This window comes from Mesoplodon bidens, assembly GCF_964165515.1.
Source record: "Mesoplodon bidens genome assembly, chromosome: 11".
In the NCBI taxonomy this organism is placed as follows: Eukaryota; Metazoa; Chordata; class Mammalia; order Artiodactyla; family Ziphiidae; genus Mesoplodon; species Mesoplodon bidens.
In genome coordinates, this window is record NC_138167.1 from 83,117,990 (window position 1) to 83,131,710 (window position 13,721).

General features: G+C 36.6%; 1 protein-coding gene across 5 annotated transcripts in view; it reads right to left on the reverse strand.

The window, feature by feature from the left end:
* Positions 1 to 601: 601 nt before the first annotated feature.
* The window catches only part of VEZT (vezatin, adherens junctions transmembrane protein), a 76,190-nt gene continuing 63,070 nt past the window's right edge, over positions 602 to 13,721 (reverse strand). For 4 of the 5 annotated variants that reach the window (XM_081248707.1, XM_081248706.1, XM_081248710.1 and 1 more), the window contains 4 exons: positions 12,761 to 12,954; positions 8,081 to 8,178; positions 6,227 to 6,434; positions 602 to 2,623 (listed from right to left, as the gene is read on the reverse strand). In XM_081248707.1, the coding sequence (XP_081104833.1) occupies positions 2,109 to 2,623; positions 6,227 to 6,434; positions 8,081 to 8,178; positions 12,761 to 12,954 (1,015 nt within the window). In that variant the 3' untranslated portion in view covers positions 602 to 2,108. Of the gene's footprint in view, positions 2,624 to 3,552; positions 3,724 to 6,226; positions 6,435 to 8,080; positions 8,179 to 12,760; positions 12,955 to 13,721 lie in introns of those variants that run through there. The other variant, XM_081248709.1, reaches the window with a different exon arrangement.

Consider the following 13,721-nt stretch of genomic DNA (forward strand, 5'->3'; position numbering starts at 1 on the left):
CCGGGTATAAACATCAGCTAGGTCTCATTTCAAAATGACCAACTAAGAATAATTGGGAGTATGGCCCCAGATCTGTATTAAAAAAATAAGACCTATGATTTATTCTAATGCAGGTGGCCCCGTGGAAAAAAAAACAGAAAAACACCGACTTTTAGACTATTATAAGAGAAAATTAGGAATTTTCACAGGGAAGATAATATTTTATCTTGGAAATATTCTAAAAGATGACAAATTTTGAAAACTACATAAAAAGAACATTCAATTAAAATTCCTAGATCCTTATTTCATGGTTTCAGTAAGTAGAATTTTCATGGAACTAAGTAACAACTAGTGAGTAAAACAGATCAGACTGGAAGGTTAGGAATTCCTGATTAAAATTAGTCTTTCAATATTAAAAAGTATCACCTTAGAAAGCATTAAATAAAACTGATATAATACTATGAAGATATTTCCCCCAAGCTGGTATAATAAAAATCATATATGATAAAAGAATTAAAAATTATTAAACTCTAATTCTTATTATATAAGGTTACAGATTAAGAGAAAGATTACCAAGTTTTTCCATAATTCTTCTAAATTCAAGGAAAAAAGGAGTCTGGCAAACTAAGGAATTTAAAATGAAAATAAACTTTAAGCATTGTTATGTAAGAATATAATAGTCATTTACAACACAAGATTTTTTTCTTGAAATTTAGCTAACTATCTAAGTGGTAAACTAGGCCCACCCTAAGATATTGCTCCTAAGAGCTTAATTATGGGTTAAGTCCTAGAATACTTAGCAACAGGCAGAATCACTTATAGTACAAAGGATCGCTACTATTCATATAAAACATAACCAAGTTTTTCCTCAGGATCAAAAATAAATTTCCTTAGATTATTGAAAAAAAATCCCCTTTGGTATATGAAAATTTACTCACTTCAAGTGCTAAGTTACAGGAATTCAAAAGCATATTTTAACTCCAAAGGCATACTAGATTCACAACTTCCTTTCTAGGACAGCAGCATAAATTGAGTTTTTCCTACATTTTCCTCAAATAATGTCTATAAACTATATCACTGCATAGGAGCTATAGGTATTAAGAAACAATATACTCCTGGAAGTATCACTCTTTGAAAATGTCATCACAACACAAAATAGATGAGATTGGATGATTTGGAAAGCAACCCCTTTTTAAGAGGTAGTTTGTAAATGAAGTATTAAGGAGACAAGGATGCTTTCCAGGAAGCCGACAGGATGTTTCCAGAATCTTATTAAGGTGGAGAGGGTACAGCTTCAGGCTAGAAATCAGCAGCATGGTAACCTGCTTGTGTTAATGGCACCCATTATCTCTAGGCAAACTGATAAAAGGAATTTTTTTGCAAAGTTGAGGATGAGGCCTCAGACTATAGGGATCCCACTTTGATATCATCTCTTTTCGTTGCAACAAGAACAGAAAAAGATAAACACACAAAACTGAAAAGGTAATTCTTAAAAAGGTACAATGTGTTTTTTTAAAAGATCATTTAGAAATCTTAAAATTAACCACTGAATACACATACGAACAAGGAAACATAAGACACATGTTATAAGCCAAGTAATTCTGAAACTACATTTTCGTTCCAAACCCCAGTACACATCAATTGCATGAATTCAATTTTTTTTTATTCAGAATGTGTATCTTTGTTTTAAGACTGGTATAAACAAAAATAAAATACAAACAACTTGTTACTGACATGATAGCTGCAGTCATTCACTGCAAGAATATACAGTAAAAAGGAGCCATACTAAACGTTAATGTTCTTGCAGCAGAATTACCCCAGTCATTTTATGGTAGTAAATTCTGGCAAGAAATGATAAACTCATTTATTATTAAAGATACTTAAAGAATTTCCAAGATCAATCAGTTGTGCTGAAAATAAAATAGCAGTTTATTCAAAAGAGGCCTTACCTTTCTCTTATTTTCCTAAAAGATCTGCCATTTACAGGGTTCTTCCTGTAAATTCACATCTTAGCTTTAAATATAGTAAACTTACACTCATTTTCCCTTTCCAGTGGAATATCTAGTCTTGAAGTTAAAACACTTTCACAAAAAAGAACAATTTAAAATCCTTAACGGAAATCTTGGTTCTTACTTTTCTTCTACCTCATTTTCATTTTCTTGCATTATTTGTTCTTCTTCCTCATCACCAAAAGTCTGTTCCTGCATGGTAGTAAAGGAGAGAGATCTAGCAGCCACTTCTGCAGCAAGGCCAGCAGTGAAGGTAAAATCCGGTGGCAGCTGTAGCTGTGCCAGCCTCTGCTTGATGGAGGGCGGCAATGAGGCGCCGTGGATTGGGTGGGCAGGGGCCAGGCCACCTGCATCAGCCTGCTGGGACTCATCTTCGCTCTCACATTGGTAATACACTCTTTCTTCAGCTCCTTGGAGGAAGACTTCATTTGCAGAATCGTCTTTATTTTTACCATCTAGAGGGTATTCACATAAATACTCAGTCCTATTACTTAGTTCATTGTCGGTTGTAGAGGGTTTATTATTTTCCTCTTCAGTATCATTTTTACAAACTTTCCCCATATCTGAATCCACTGATGGTTCTGAATTACTTATGGGTTCCACTGGGTCTACAGGACACAAGGATTTCAACACAGCTTCAAAGGAAAAAACAAAGAAAGAAAGAAAGAAAAGAAAGAAAGGAAGAAAGAAAGAAAATAACTAAAAACCCAGCAATGATTTAAACTTTAATTTAAACTCCCAGTAGTTTTTTCTTATAAAGAACAATAAATAAATAAAAGCTAAATAAAACTTGCCAGTAAATCAATGTAAATTTATAAAACCAGAGAACTTTATAAGAGATAAAATGCCTAAGATATGAAATGAGATGGGGTTTTGATGAATATTTTACAACACCTCACATATCTCTTATTCAAAATATTAAAGCAGTGGCTCTCAAGGTGTGGCCCTTGAACCAATAGCATCAGTCAGCATCACCTAGGAATTTGGTAGAAATTCAAATTCTTCGGCTCCATCCCACACCTACTGAACTGGAAACTGAGTGAGGACTGGCTATGTTTTACAAGCCCTCCACTGGATTCTGATGCACACTAAAGTTTGAGAACCACTGTACTAAAGAATAAGCAGCATGGTTTTCACTAGTAGTATGTCAGATAAAACACCTAAGAGTAATCCAGGTAATCATCCTATCATCAACACATATATATTTACAAGTTAAAACAGCATGGGAAAAAAAATGCAACATACAATTCAACTCACTTGCCAACCACCTAACAAGACCCTGATGAAAATAAAGGCAAAACTTGTACACATTTTGTAATGCCACAGAAAAATATAAAATTAAATAAAACCTGCATTCCAGATCAACTACTGTACAAAGCGTAATACATAAATATTATATCCATACGGCAGAAGTTGTCCTTTCAAGGAAAATGAAGTTTTATTTAGCCCCTCTTGATGTTAGTAGGCAGTGGGTTGCTTGCTAGGCAGTCTCTCCTCCCATTATGAGGGGTTAGTACAATACAATATGTTATGAAGCATGACGGAAGAAAAAAAAAAGCACGTCTTGAAGATCTGGCGTTTATTTAAAAAATAATTTTGTAAAACATGTCCATTTCCAAGAAACAGGTCCCTAAGCTGCAGTAACTCCACTAGAGAAGCAGCAACAACAGAAAAAAATGGCCACAGCAGGTTCCAGTGTAGAATTTCCCTCTCTAATTCCATTCGGACTTTACCCCTGTAGGCAGAGACGAAAACAACTCTGGAAGATGTACTGAAATTTTTCATGGGCAAAGCATTTTAAGGTTTCAGCTTTTTATTTCTTTTCACAAACTAAATTAGCATTATTGCCTTTTCAAATGTAAACTATGGAAAACACATACCTGAAAAAGAGATACATTTCTCTCATGATTATATCTTTACCCATACTGTCAAGAAGATAATTTTAAAGCCACATGAAGAAAATACTAAACAATAAAAAAGGATATAAGTTCACATACAATGTTATTTTCAGATTTCATGTACACTGTTAGTCTATAAATCTGCTAATTAATTCTTAAAGAATGCAACATATATTAGAAGTTGATTGATATTCCTGATTATTGTTAATTAAATGGGGGCAGGTAATCTGTATAATGCACCAATTGTTAACTCTGGGTTAGAATATAAACCTCCAGGAGTATGGGGATTTTGTCTCTCGATCTATGTGCTAGGGATACAGCAGTAAACAGTATCTTAATATCTACTTGTTGAGTGAGTAATTTACTAAATGAATACTGTGGGGGATAATAAAGCCCCTATTTAAGACCAATTTAATTATAGAAACAAAACAAATTGAATGCATAGGAAACAACAGTGTCTAAAATATAATACTCTTAATCTCTGGTTTATGTAGGCCATAAATATATAGACAAGCAAGTTCAGGAACTCTTTTTTTACTGCTGCTTCTGGGAAGTTCTTCATCTACTACATGTTTTGCTGCTCAAGATGTCCTTTCATTTCACTAGAGTGCCCCCAGGTGTGAGGGTCTGTAGTGGTGGGAGAGGTGGAAGGACTGGAGCAGTAAGAGGGGGATGCATGGAGGAGAGACTGGTGGAGAGGACAGCATTCCTGGTAAAGGGATCACCATATATGTTTTTCATTAACAAAAACAGCAACCATCGTCTAATTAGATAGATATAGGTAGAGGAAGATATCTATGTTAGAAATAGTGGGGAATATAACTGGATATGATGAACTCATGATGGAGAGGCTTGAAACCAGGAAAAGGAGTTTAGATTCAATACAATTAGAAAGGGGGAACCACCACAGGTTTTTAAGATAGAGAGCTATTATCAGTGTGCTGTTTGAGAAAAATCTAAGTAGCTTTCAAGGATAGATATAAGCTATCCTAAAAACTTAGAAGCCATTTTCTAAGAATAGCTTAGAAGAAAAAGGTATTGAAAATGCAAGTCAACTAAGAGGCTATCACAATATACGACCGTAATCTTATAAGGACCTGGGCTACAAAGGGGACCAATAGGAAGAAAGAAGGATAAAATCAAGAACTGGGGGTTTCCCTGGTGGCGCAGTGGCTAAGAATCCGCCTGCCAATGTAGGGGACGCGGGTTCGAGCCCTGGTCTGGGAAGATCCCACATGCCACGGAGCAGCTAAGCCTGTGTTCCACAACTACTGAGCCTGTGCTCTAGAGCTCACGAGCCACAACTACTGAAGCCCGTGCACCTAGAGCCCGTACTCTGCAACAACAGAAGCCACTGCAATGAGAAGTCCGCGCACCGCAACGAAGAGTAGGCCCTGCTCACCGCGACTAGAGAAAGCCCGCATGTGGCAACGAAGATCCAACACAGCCAAAAATAAATAAATTTTTAAAAAAATCAAGAAGTGTACATCTGGACAAGGGAGGATGGTAGGGCTCCTAAGAGAAGAAAAGAGAACGATGAGGAACCTTCCAGAGTATAGGTAATCTATATACTTCTAGTGAAAAAGAGAAAAGGAAGAGAAGGCAGTTGATTCTGAGGCTCCACATACTCTAAAATGGAAGGGAAGTCCCACTCTACCTTCTTAGAAATCCATAGGAATTAATTCCTAATTACGAATTAGCTAGTTTGATATTGTCAAGTACTAAGCTTCCCCTCTTTCCCTTCCCTGCCTCCCATGAAGTTCGACTAAAGAAAAGATGGGTGGTTAACATAAAGAAGTTTAAGGGTAATCTTAGGTACTACCAGTCATCCAACTTTGTCCGAATCCAAGTATGGAGACAGCGTGCACAGAAGCATCTCTGCTTCCCATCTACTAAAGTGCTCAGATCAATTAAGTAACCTAATGATATAGTTAAGGCCCTAGGTTTTAACTCATTTGTTTTAATAGTGAACGTAGTTATTAATTTTGTGTTTTATTAAAGTAATTATAAAATCAACATAGGACAGAGTTTAGAATCTCAAATTCACTAAATTTGAAAACACATCAATTTATTCACAACTCACTACCCATTTCAAAACAAATTTAGTAAAAAAAATCAAATAACCGATGAAAAAGTCTAATTTCGTATTCCCAATCTGATTATATACTCACTCTTTTATTGATCAAATTAATTTTGTGTCTAGAAGAAAAAGTACTATACTTACTGGTGGATTCCTAAAATTAAAACCATAAGAATTCTATACCTAAAATAAGATTTATAGTTCAAGAAAAAAGAATCCCTTACATTGAAATAACGTTTTACTCTGAAGTCAGTGCTTACCATGATCACTAAACAGAAGTTGCTTCCACTTCTGCCTTTCTGCCTCTGATGCTTTAAATCCCAGCACAGATTTTAGTTCTTGGAGTACCCTCTTGGATTCTTCATGCTCACGCTCCTGTCTCTCTCTGTCTTCTTGAGACAAGTAACAAAAATCATCCTTTCTGAAATCACTGTCCATATCAATATCATCTACATAAGCTTCTAACTCCTGAAAATGAATAAAAGAAAAAGCACTGTACTTCAAGAGGACAATTTTCTAGTAGCATTCATTTACTTGCACCTATTGATCTCCAAGATTAAAAAAAATGAGGACTCCTGGCACAGGTCATTAAAGCACAGCTGGGCGAACAAAGCAAACATAGATAAATTGAAATCTTAAAAAAACTTACCTGATATGAAAAGGGTTGTGGATAAGAAGTTTAACAACTTCGATTGTTATTTTTCTACTCTGATACCATTCTATAGATCTAGTCAAGATTACAGCTTTAGCTTTGTTAAAACCAGTCAAAATTAGCAGGGCTGCTGGTTTGGGGGGGTGGTCAGGTATGTTAGTCTTCTTTGGTAGACATTTGTGGTTCTTTCTGACTTCCCAGGAAGTTTGAACACTATTGCTAGGATTGGGGAACACCTCATCTTATGGTTCTCCTTATCTCTAAGGGAGAGGGTAGGATCCTTGCTTACTCAGCTTTCCTTGCAGTTATGGTTAAGGAAAATGAGTTGAGATCCTCTAATCGGTTGTACCTGGATCAGATCTGATTCAGAAGTTTGTTATAAAAGAAATAGGCATACTACCAAATGTAAAATAGATAGCTAGTGGGAAGCAGCCGCATAGCACAGGGAGATCAGCTTGGTGCTTTGCGACCACCTAGAGGGGTGGGATAGGGAGGGAGGGAGGGAGATGCAAGAGGGAGGAGATATGAGGATATATGTATATGTATAGCTGATTCACTTTGTTATAAAGCAGAGACTAACACATCATTGTAAAGCAATTATACTCCAATAAAGATGTTAAAAAAAAAAGAAGAAAAAGAAATAGGCATTTTGAGGAATCCATTTGGCAAGGATGGTGGCAGATCAAGTTTGCAGAGGTAGAGGTTCTGAAGATAGTTTTCATTATTCAACATTGATGGAGCAAGTGGCAACATCTGCACCCAGTGACTTAGCAGTGATGTTGCCACTGGAACAGTTCTTTTGAGTGATTTTGGCTGTTTACCCCAGCCTGCTTCAAGCCTGATTATCTGGACCTCTGAAATATTCTGTCAGCTATGTAATGTTTTTAAACAAATTTCTTGTAGGTTTAACTAAAAGTAGGGTTGGTTTCCCTTTGCAATTAAGAATACTGAATAGACAGTATGACCTAAGGAAAAGAAGCCTTCTTCAGAATGAGCAATCTGTTGTCAACAACACAATCATTTAAAAAAGTGTTTTATAAAAAAGCATATAACATACATACATGCAGCCAAATGCACAAATCTTAAATGTACAGGACCTTTACATAGGCACAGGTACTGGTAAACCACCACTCTGATCAAGATAAAAACATTTCCAGCATCCCAGAAGGTACCTTTGCTAATGCACTAATTTTTAATGCATTTCATCATTTTTGAGTATTTAAAAAATGGACAATTAGATATAAACAGGAAAATGTGTGGGTAGATTCAATGGATCCAAATGCAAGGCACTAAGAACTAATGATATGACATAAATTCAATACATTGTATTGTGATTTTGAAGTTCATTAGAAATATAAATTCAACAACTTATGTGAACTTATCCATGTCACTTACGGAGAAAGGTAGGTAAGTTATGTACGTGAAACTCTTTAGGGGAAAAAAAAGCAATTTTCACCCTTACCTGCTCCTCAGGGATTGGATCCTTGTCTGCAATGTGTAGAGGAGGCATCAAAGGTCCCACAGCACAGTGTGGGTTTTCACACGCCATTTCAGGTTGGCCTTAAAAAGAAACACAGAAATGAGTGAGCGTCTATGAAAGTGAACAAGAGTAATATCTATAGATTTACAATTTAAGTTAAACTCTTGGAGAAGAAAAACCTGTTTTTTTCCTCCCTTTTTCACCTTACCATAGTATCTGGCACACAGTAGGTACTCTAAATACTCGCTGAACAATCAACTTTGTTCATGGCACAGAAACAGGCTCAAGACAGACCCACTGTTCCTTACAAAAAACGAACTTTGATCTTGTACTTCGCTTATACTATTTTTATTCTCAGGAGAAGTTAGGATTGGAAATGAGTTTCACAAGTAAACAGATTGAAAAGATCACCCAGATGAGCTTAACTTTAATTATTTAAAATTGGTGTTTGGCATCTAATCTCGGGGTTACTTAGCCGCATGGCCAGCTCTCTCTCTTTTCTCAAGAAGCAGGGGTTAAGCCTCTAGGTTTTTACCTTTCAAGAGTAATGATAGATACATGGTTGGGAACAGAGTTGGGGGGACTCTCAGCTGGCATGGGCTGGTGTGGTCAAAGCAAGCTAGGCTGGGGTGGGAAGAACCTTCAGTAGGTGTGAATCAGCAGAAATGTGACTTAGCCCACAGCAGCAGGCGATTGGTTACATACAAAAGATTGAGTAAATAAGTAAATATATTGAAACTAATGACAGCCAAGCTTCTCATAATCACAAAAGGGAGGAACAAATATAGAGGGGGGAAGGCCAGAATAAACTATGTGGTATTAGAATTGAATTGGAGGTATTGTTATGAACTCATGGCTTACAACATATATGGACAGACAGATACAGAAATAGAGATGGAGTGTATACATGTATACACACAGATGTATTTCACAGCTCTGTACACTGAGAAGTGGTAAAAGAAGTAACATTCCAGTAGCACCTCGATCTTGGTTTCTAAATGTCATTTCCCATTAAAAGGAATGAGGGCTTCTTGGAGACAAGGCTGATGTTATGGCTGGAGGCAGGGAAAGTATGAGACAAAGTGAAGAAGTGCTCAAAGAATGATGGTGACACGAATCACCTTGAATGGCCTCCCTCTGGTCAAACTTTGGACAACCTGGGCAACAAACAATATAACATAAAAGTAACAAACTACGACCTACTGAATAAAATAAAAATCCATATATCCACACTGATATAAATAAGTAAATAAGTGGAAAGGGGGGGATGCTTAACCTTATAATAGAGTGTCAACTAGTAAGTGTAAATGGAAAATGGAAGTAGAAAATTACCATTTGGCAACCATCACAGTAATACCCAATTCAAGCAAGAACTATCAATGGATGCTAAAACTGGTGGGTGAAAACATTTTAAGCTAATTTATTTTATTCACTCATAAAATTCACTTTTTTGTATATACAATTTTATGAGTTTAGATAAATTAGAGTCATGTAATCACCTCTACCACCACAATCATGATACAGAATTGTTCTATGACGTCAAAACATTTACTTATGCTGCCTCTTTATACCCTATTCCTCCCTCCATATCCAACTCCTAGTAACCATTGATACGTTTCCTGTTCCTATTAAATTCTATCATTTTCAGAATGTCATATACATGGAATCATACAGTATGTAGTGATTTGAGTCTGTCCTCTTCTGATTAGCATTGTGCATCTTCCATCTTATTAATGTATCAGTAGTTCACTTCTTTTTTATTTGAGTAGTATTCCATCGTATGGGTGGATACAATGGCTTACCTATTCATCAGCTGAAGGAGCCTTGGGCTAGTTCCTGACTTTGATGGCATACTACGGGTATGTAAAAGAATGTCTGTTTTTCAAAAATGTGAACAGAAGTATTTAGGGGTAATGGGGTTTCATGTCTGTATCTTACTCTCAAATGGTTCAGAATAATACCACCAAAAGAATTTATAGACAGATACACAGATAAAGCAAATGTGGTAGAATGTCAACAACTGGGGAATCTGGATGAACGGTACTTAGAATTATTATTCTCGTGATATTCCTATAATTTTGAAATAACTAAAAAAAAAAGATATGGCTAACTAAAAGCACCTGCTTTTTAAAAAAATTCAAACGAACAGTTTTGGGTTTTTTTTTGGTGTGTGTGTGGTACGTGGGCCTCTCACTGCTGTGGCCTCTCCCGTTGCGGAGCACAGGCTCCGGACGCGCAGGCCCAGCAGCCATGGCTCACGGGCCCAGTCGCTCCGCGGCATGTGGGATCTTCCCGGACCGGGGCACGAACCCATGTTCCCTGCATCGGCAGGCGGACTCTCAACCACTGCGCCACCAGGGAAGCTCCAAACGAACAGTTTTATTTCAAGTTGTGTAGCCAAGGCTACTATGGGCATTTTAGTGAGAAAAGTTTGTGAATACTTGTATCTTACTTCATGTCATTATCACCTATGAGCAAAAGCCACATATACAGAGGACATCATGAAATGGCTTGTCATCTGCCCAATGATTTGGAGACAATTTTAACCATCATGTTTGAGTGACTAAGATTCAACATCTCAGAGTATGCTAAGGGAGGGGTGAATGAGATGCATCTTTTAACACCCAGTGGTCTTCTAAATGTTTCTATTTATGGAAAATACACTTAAAAGCTCTAGAGTCATATCAAAAAGTTTAATATGTATACATATTTGCACATATTAAAAATTCTTGGCAAAGTTATCCTTTGGAGAAAATTATTCACCATTTACATTTGAGATATAAAGGAAATCTATTGGTAATATATCGGTAATTAGCTTGTTAACATTTCCTTTGAAAGAAGTTAATACTTTTACTATCTAAGGACTTACTCAGTTTGTTTAAGACATTAAACAAAGTATTACAGATCTAGCTGTAAACAAAACAATGACTAACAGGATGATAAAGCATTACTCACCTTTGGCAGCAATACAATTTCTATACATAAATCTGATTAACCTCATAATAAGGTTCCAAGGGATAAACATGGTATTGACTTGTAGCATAAGTTTAAAGATTAATATGTCAACCATTTACAATGGAATTAGTGAAATTAGTAAAAACAAGTATAAAATCTGGATCCAAAGGAAAGCAGTTTTGCCGGAAGTTTCAAGACTGCCTTTTTACCTAGGAGTACAAGGCACTCCGATGCTCCTATTAAATAATGGCACATTTTAATACATTTTCTTTTTTTTAACATCTTTATTGGAGTATAATTGCTTTATAATGGTGTGTTAGTTTCTGCTGTATAACAAAGTGAATCACCTATATGCATACGTATAACCCCATATACCCTCCCTCTTGCGTCTCCCTCCCACCCTCCTTATCCCACCCCTGTAGGTGGTCGCAAAGCACCGAGCTCTTCTCCCTGTGCTATGCAGCTGCTTCCCACTAGCTATCTCTTTTACATTTGGTAGTGTATGTCAATGTTACTCTCTCACCTCGTCCCAGCTTACCCTGCCCCCTCCCCATGTCCTCAAGTCCATTCTCTAGTCTGTGTCTTTATTCCTGTCCTGCCCCTATGTTCATCAGAACCTTTTTTTTTTTTTAGATTCCATATATACGTGTTAGCATATGGTATTTGTTTTTCTCTTTCTGACTTACTTCACTTTGTATGACAGACTCTAGGTCCATCCACCTCACTACAAATAACTCAGTTTCGTTTCTTTTTATGGCTGAGGAATATTCCATTGTATATATGTGCCACATCTTCTTTATCCATTCATCTGTCGATGGACACTTAGGTTGTTTCCATGTCCTGGCTAATGTAAATAGTGCTGCAATGAACACTGTGGTACATGACTCTTTTTGAATTATGGTTTTCTCAGGGTATATGCCCAGTAGTGGGATTGCTGGGTTGTATGGTGGTTCTATTTTTAGCTTTTTAAGGAAGCTCCATACTGTTCTCCATAGTGGCTGTATCAATTTACATTCCCACCAACAGACAGCACTTAATACATTTTAGATCCTTAATAACAAATATGCAGTACCAGCTAACATAGCATTTGTATACTTTTTTTTTTTTTTGCGGTACGCAGGCCTCTCACTGTTGTGGCCTCTCCCGCTGCGGAGCACAAGCTCCAGACGCGCAGGCTCAGCGGCCATGGCTCACGGGCCTAGCCGCTCTGCGGCATGTGGGATCTTCCCGGACTGGGGCACGAACCCGTGTCCCCTGCATAAGCAGGCGGACTCTCAACCATTGCACCACCAGGGAAGCCCTTGTATACTATTTTTAAATGACTGAAGTATTTTATCTTAAAAGTAGACTCAATTTCTGGCCCCTGACTACCAAACTCATTATTACCCTAACTGGAAAAGAGTTTCTGGAAGTCCTAATAATGGAATAATACTATTAAAATCTATTTGTTTAATTAAATTTTTAAAAAAGGAGGTATATGATTCAGGGAACTTTCAAAGCATATTCCTTTTTTATTTACAAAAATAAGAGCCAAGACTTTATATTCAGTGTCAATTTGTACATATAAATTTAACTTTTTTTTAGTAAACTAAGTAATTTTGTCAAGTCAGTTTCATCGCATAGATAAGAAGTACATCTAATAAAATTTTACCAGAGAAGAATAAGCATATCTGATAAGGGTACGCAAAAGAACTCTCTCATACGTACCTTTTTTATCTGTGTTTCTTCGTAGCAACTTGTCCACTTGAGAAATGGCCTCTTCCCAGCAATTGTTGCTCGCTTGAACATGGGGCTGAATCAACTTCAATTTCTGTTCTAAGATTTGATAAGCTTCTGACACTAGTTCTTGTGTTTCTTTAGTACAAACAAGCTTTTCAAGTTCATCTTCAAAAATTATTACCCTGAGTAATAAAGAAAAACAGCAACAGATTTCTAAACTATGAACTGAAATGTATAATTCGCAAGGTTGATTTAAGAAATAAGTTTATAAAATGAAAAAAGCTCTGGACGTGGAAGGTGGTGATGGCTGCACAACAATATATATGTAGTTAATGCCACTTAACTGTATGCTTAAAAATGGTTAAATGGTAAATTTTATGTTATGTGCATTTTACCACAATTTTTAAAAAAGCTTATAAAGAGTATTCATACATTTATTCAACAAGTATTTCTTGCATACATACCAGGCATTTTACAAACTGAAAGGATAAATTAAACCCATTTCCTACTTATAAGAAACTTAAACCAAATCAGGGAAATTATACATATATAATACAATATCATAAAAAATTAAAATTAACATTTTATTTCCATTCCAAATTAGGTCTAGAGAGTTGAAGAAATTTGCCCAGGTCATAGAGCTGGTAAGCTGTGAAGCTGGGCTAAATCCAGGCACAAAATGACTGAGAGATAAAGACAGGCTTGTAAGAATTCAGAAGAGGGGGAAGTTACTACAGCTATGGGTACAGATAGGGAACAGCTAAGGAGGAGGTACTTCTGAGGCAGCACTGAAAGGATGGATAAAATCGGAGCATGTACAGAAGACGAGGAAAGTCATTCTAGATGGTACATGGGGAAAGGCATTTATACAGTTTGGCTGGACTGAAGGAAAGAAGTGAGAAATAAAGACAGAAAGCAGCCTGTAGTCAGGTTATGGCAAATCCTTTCT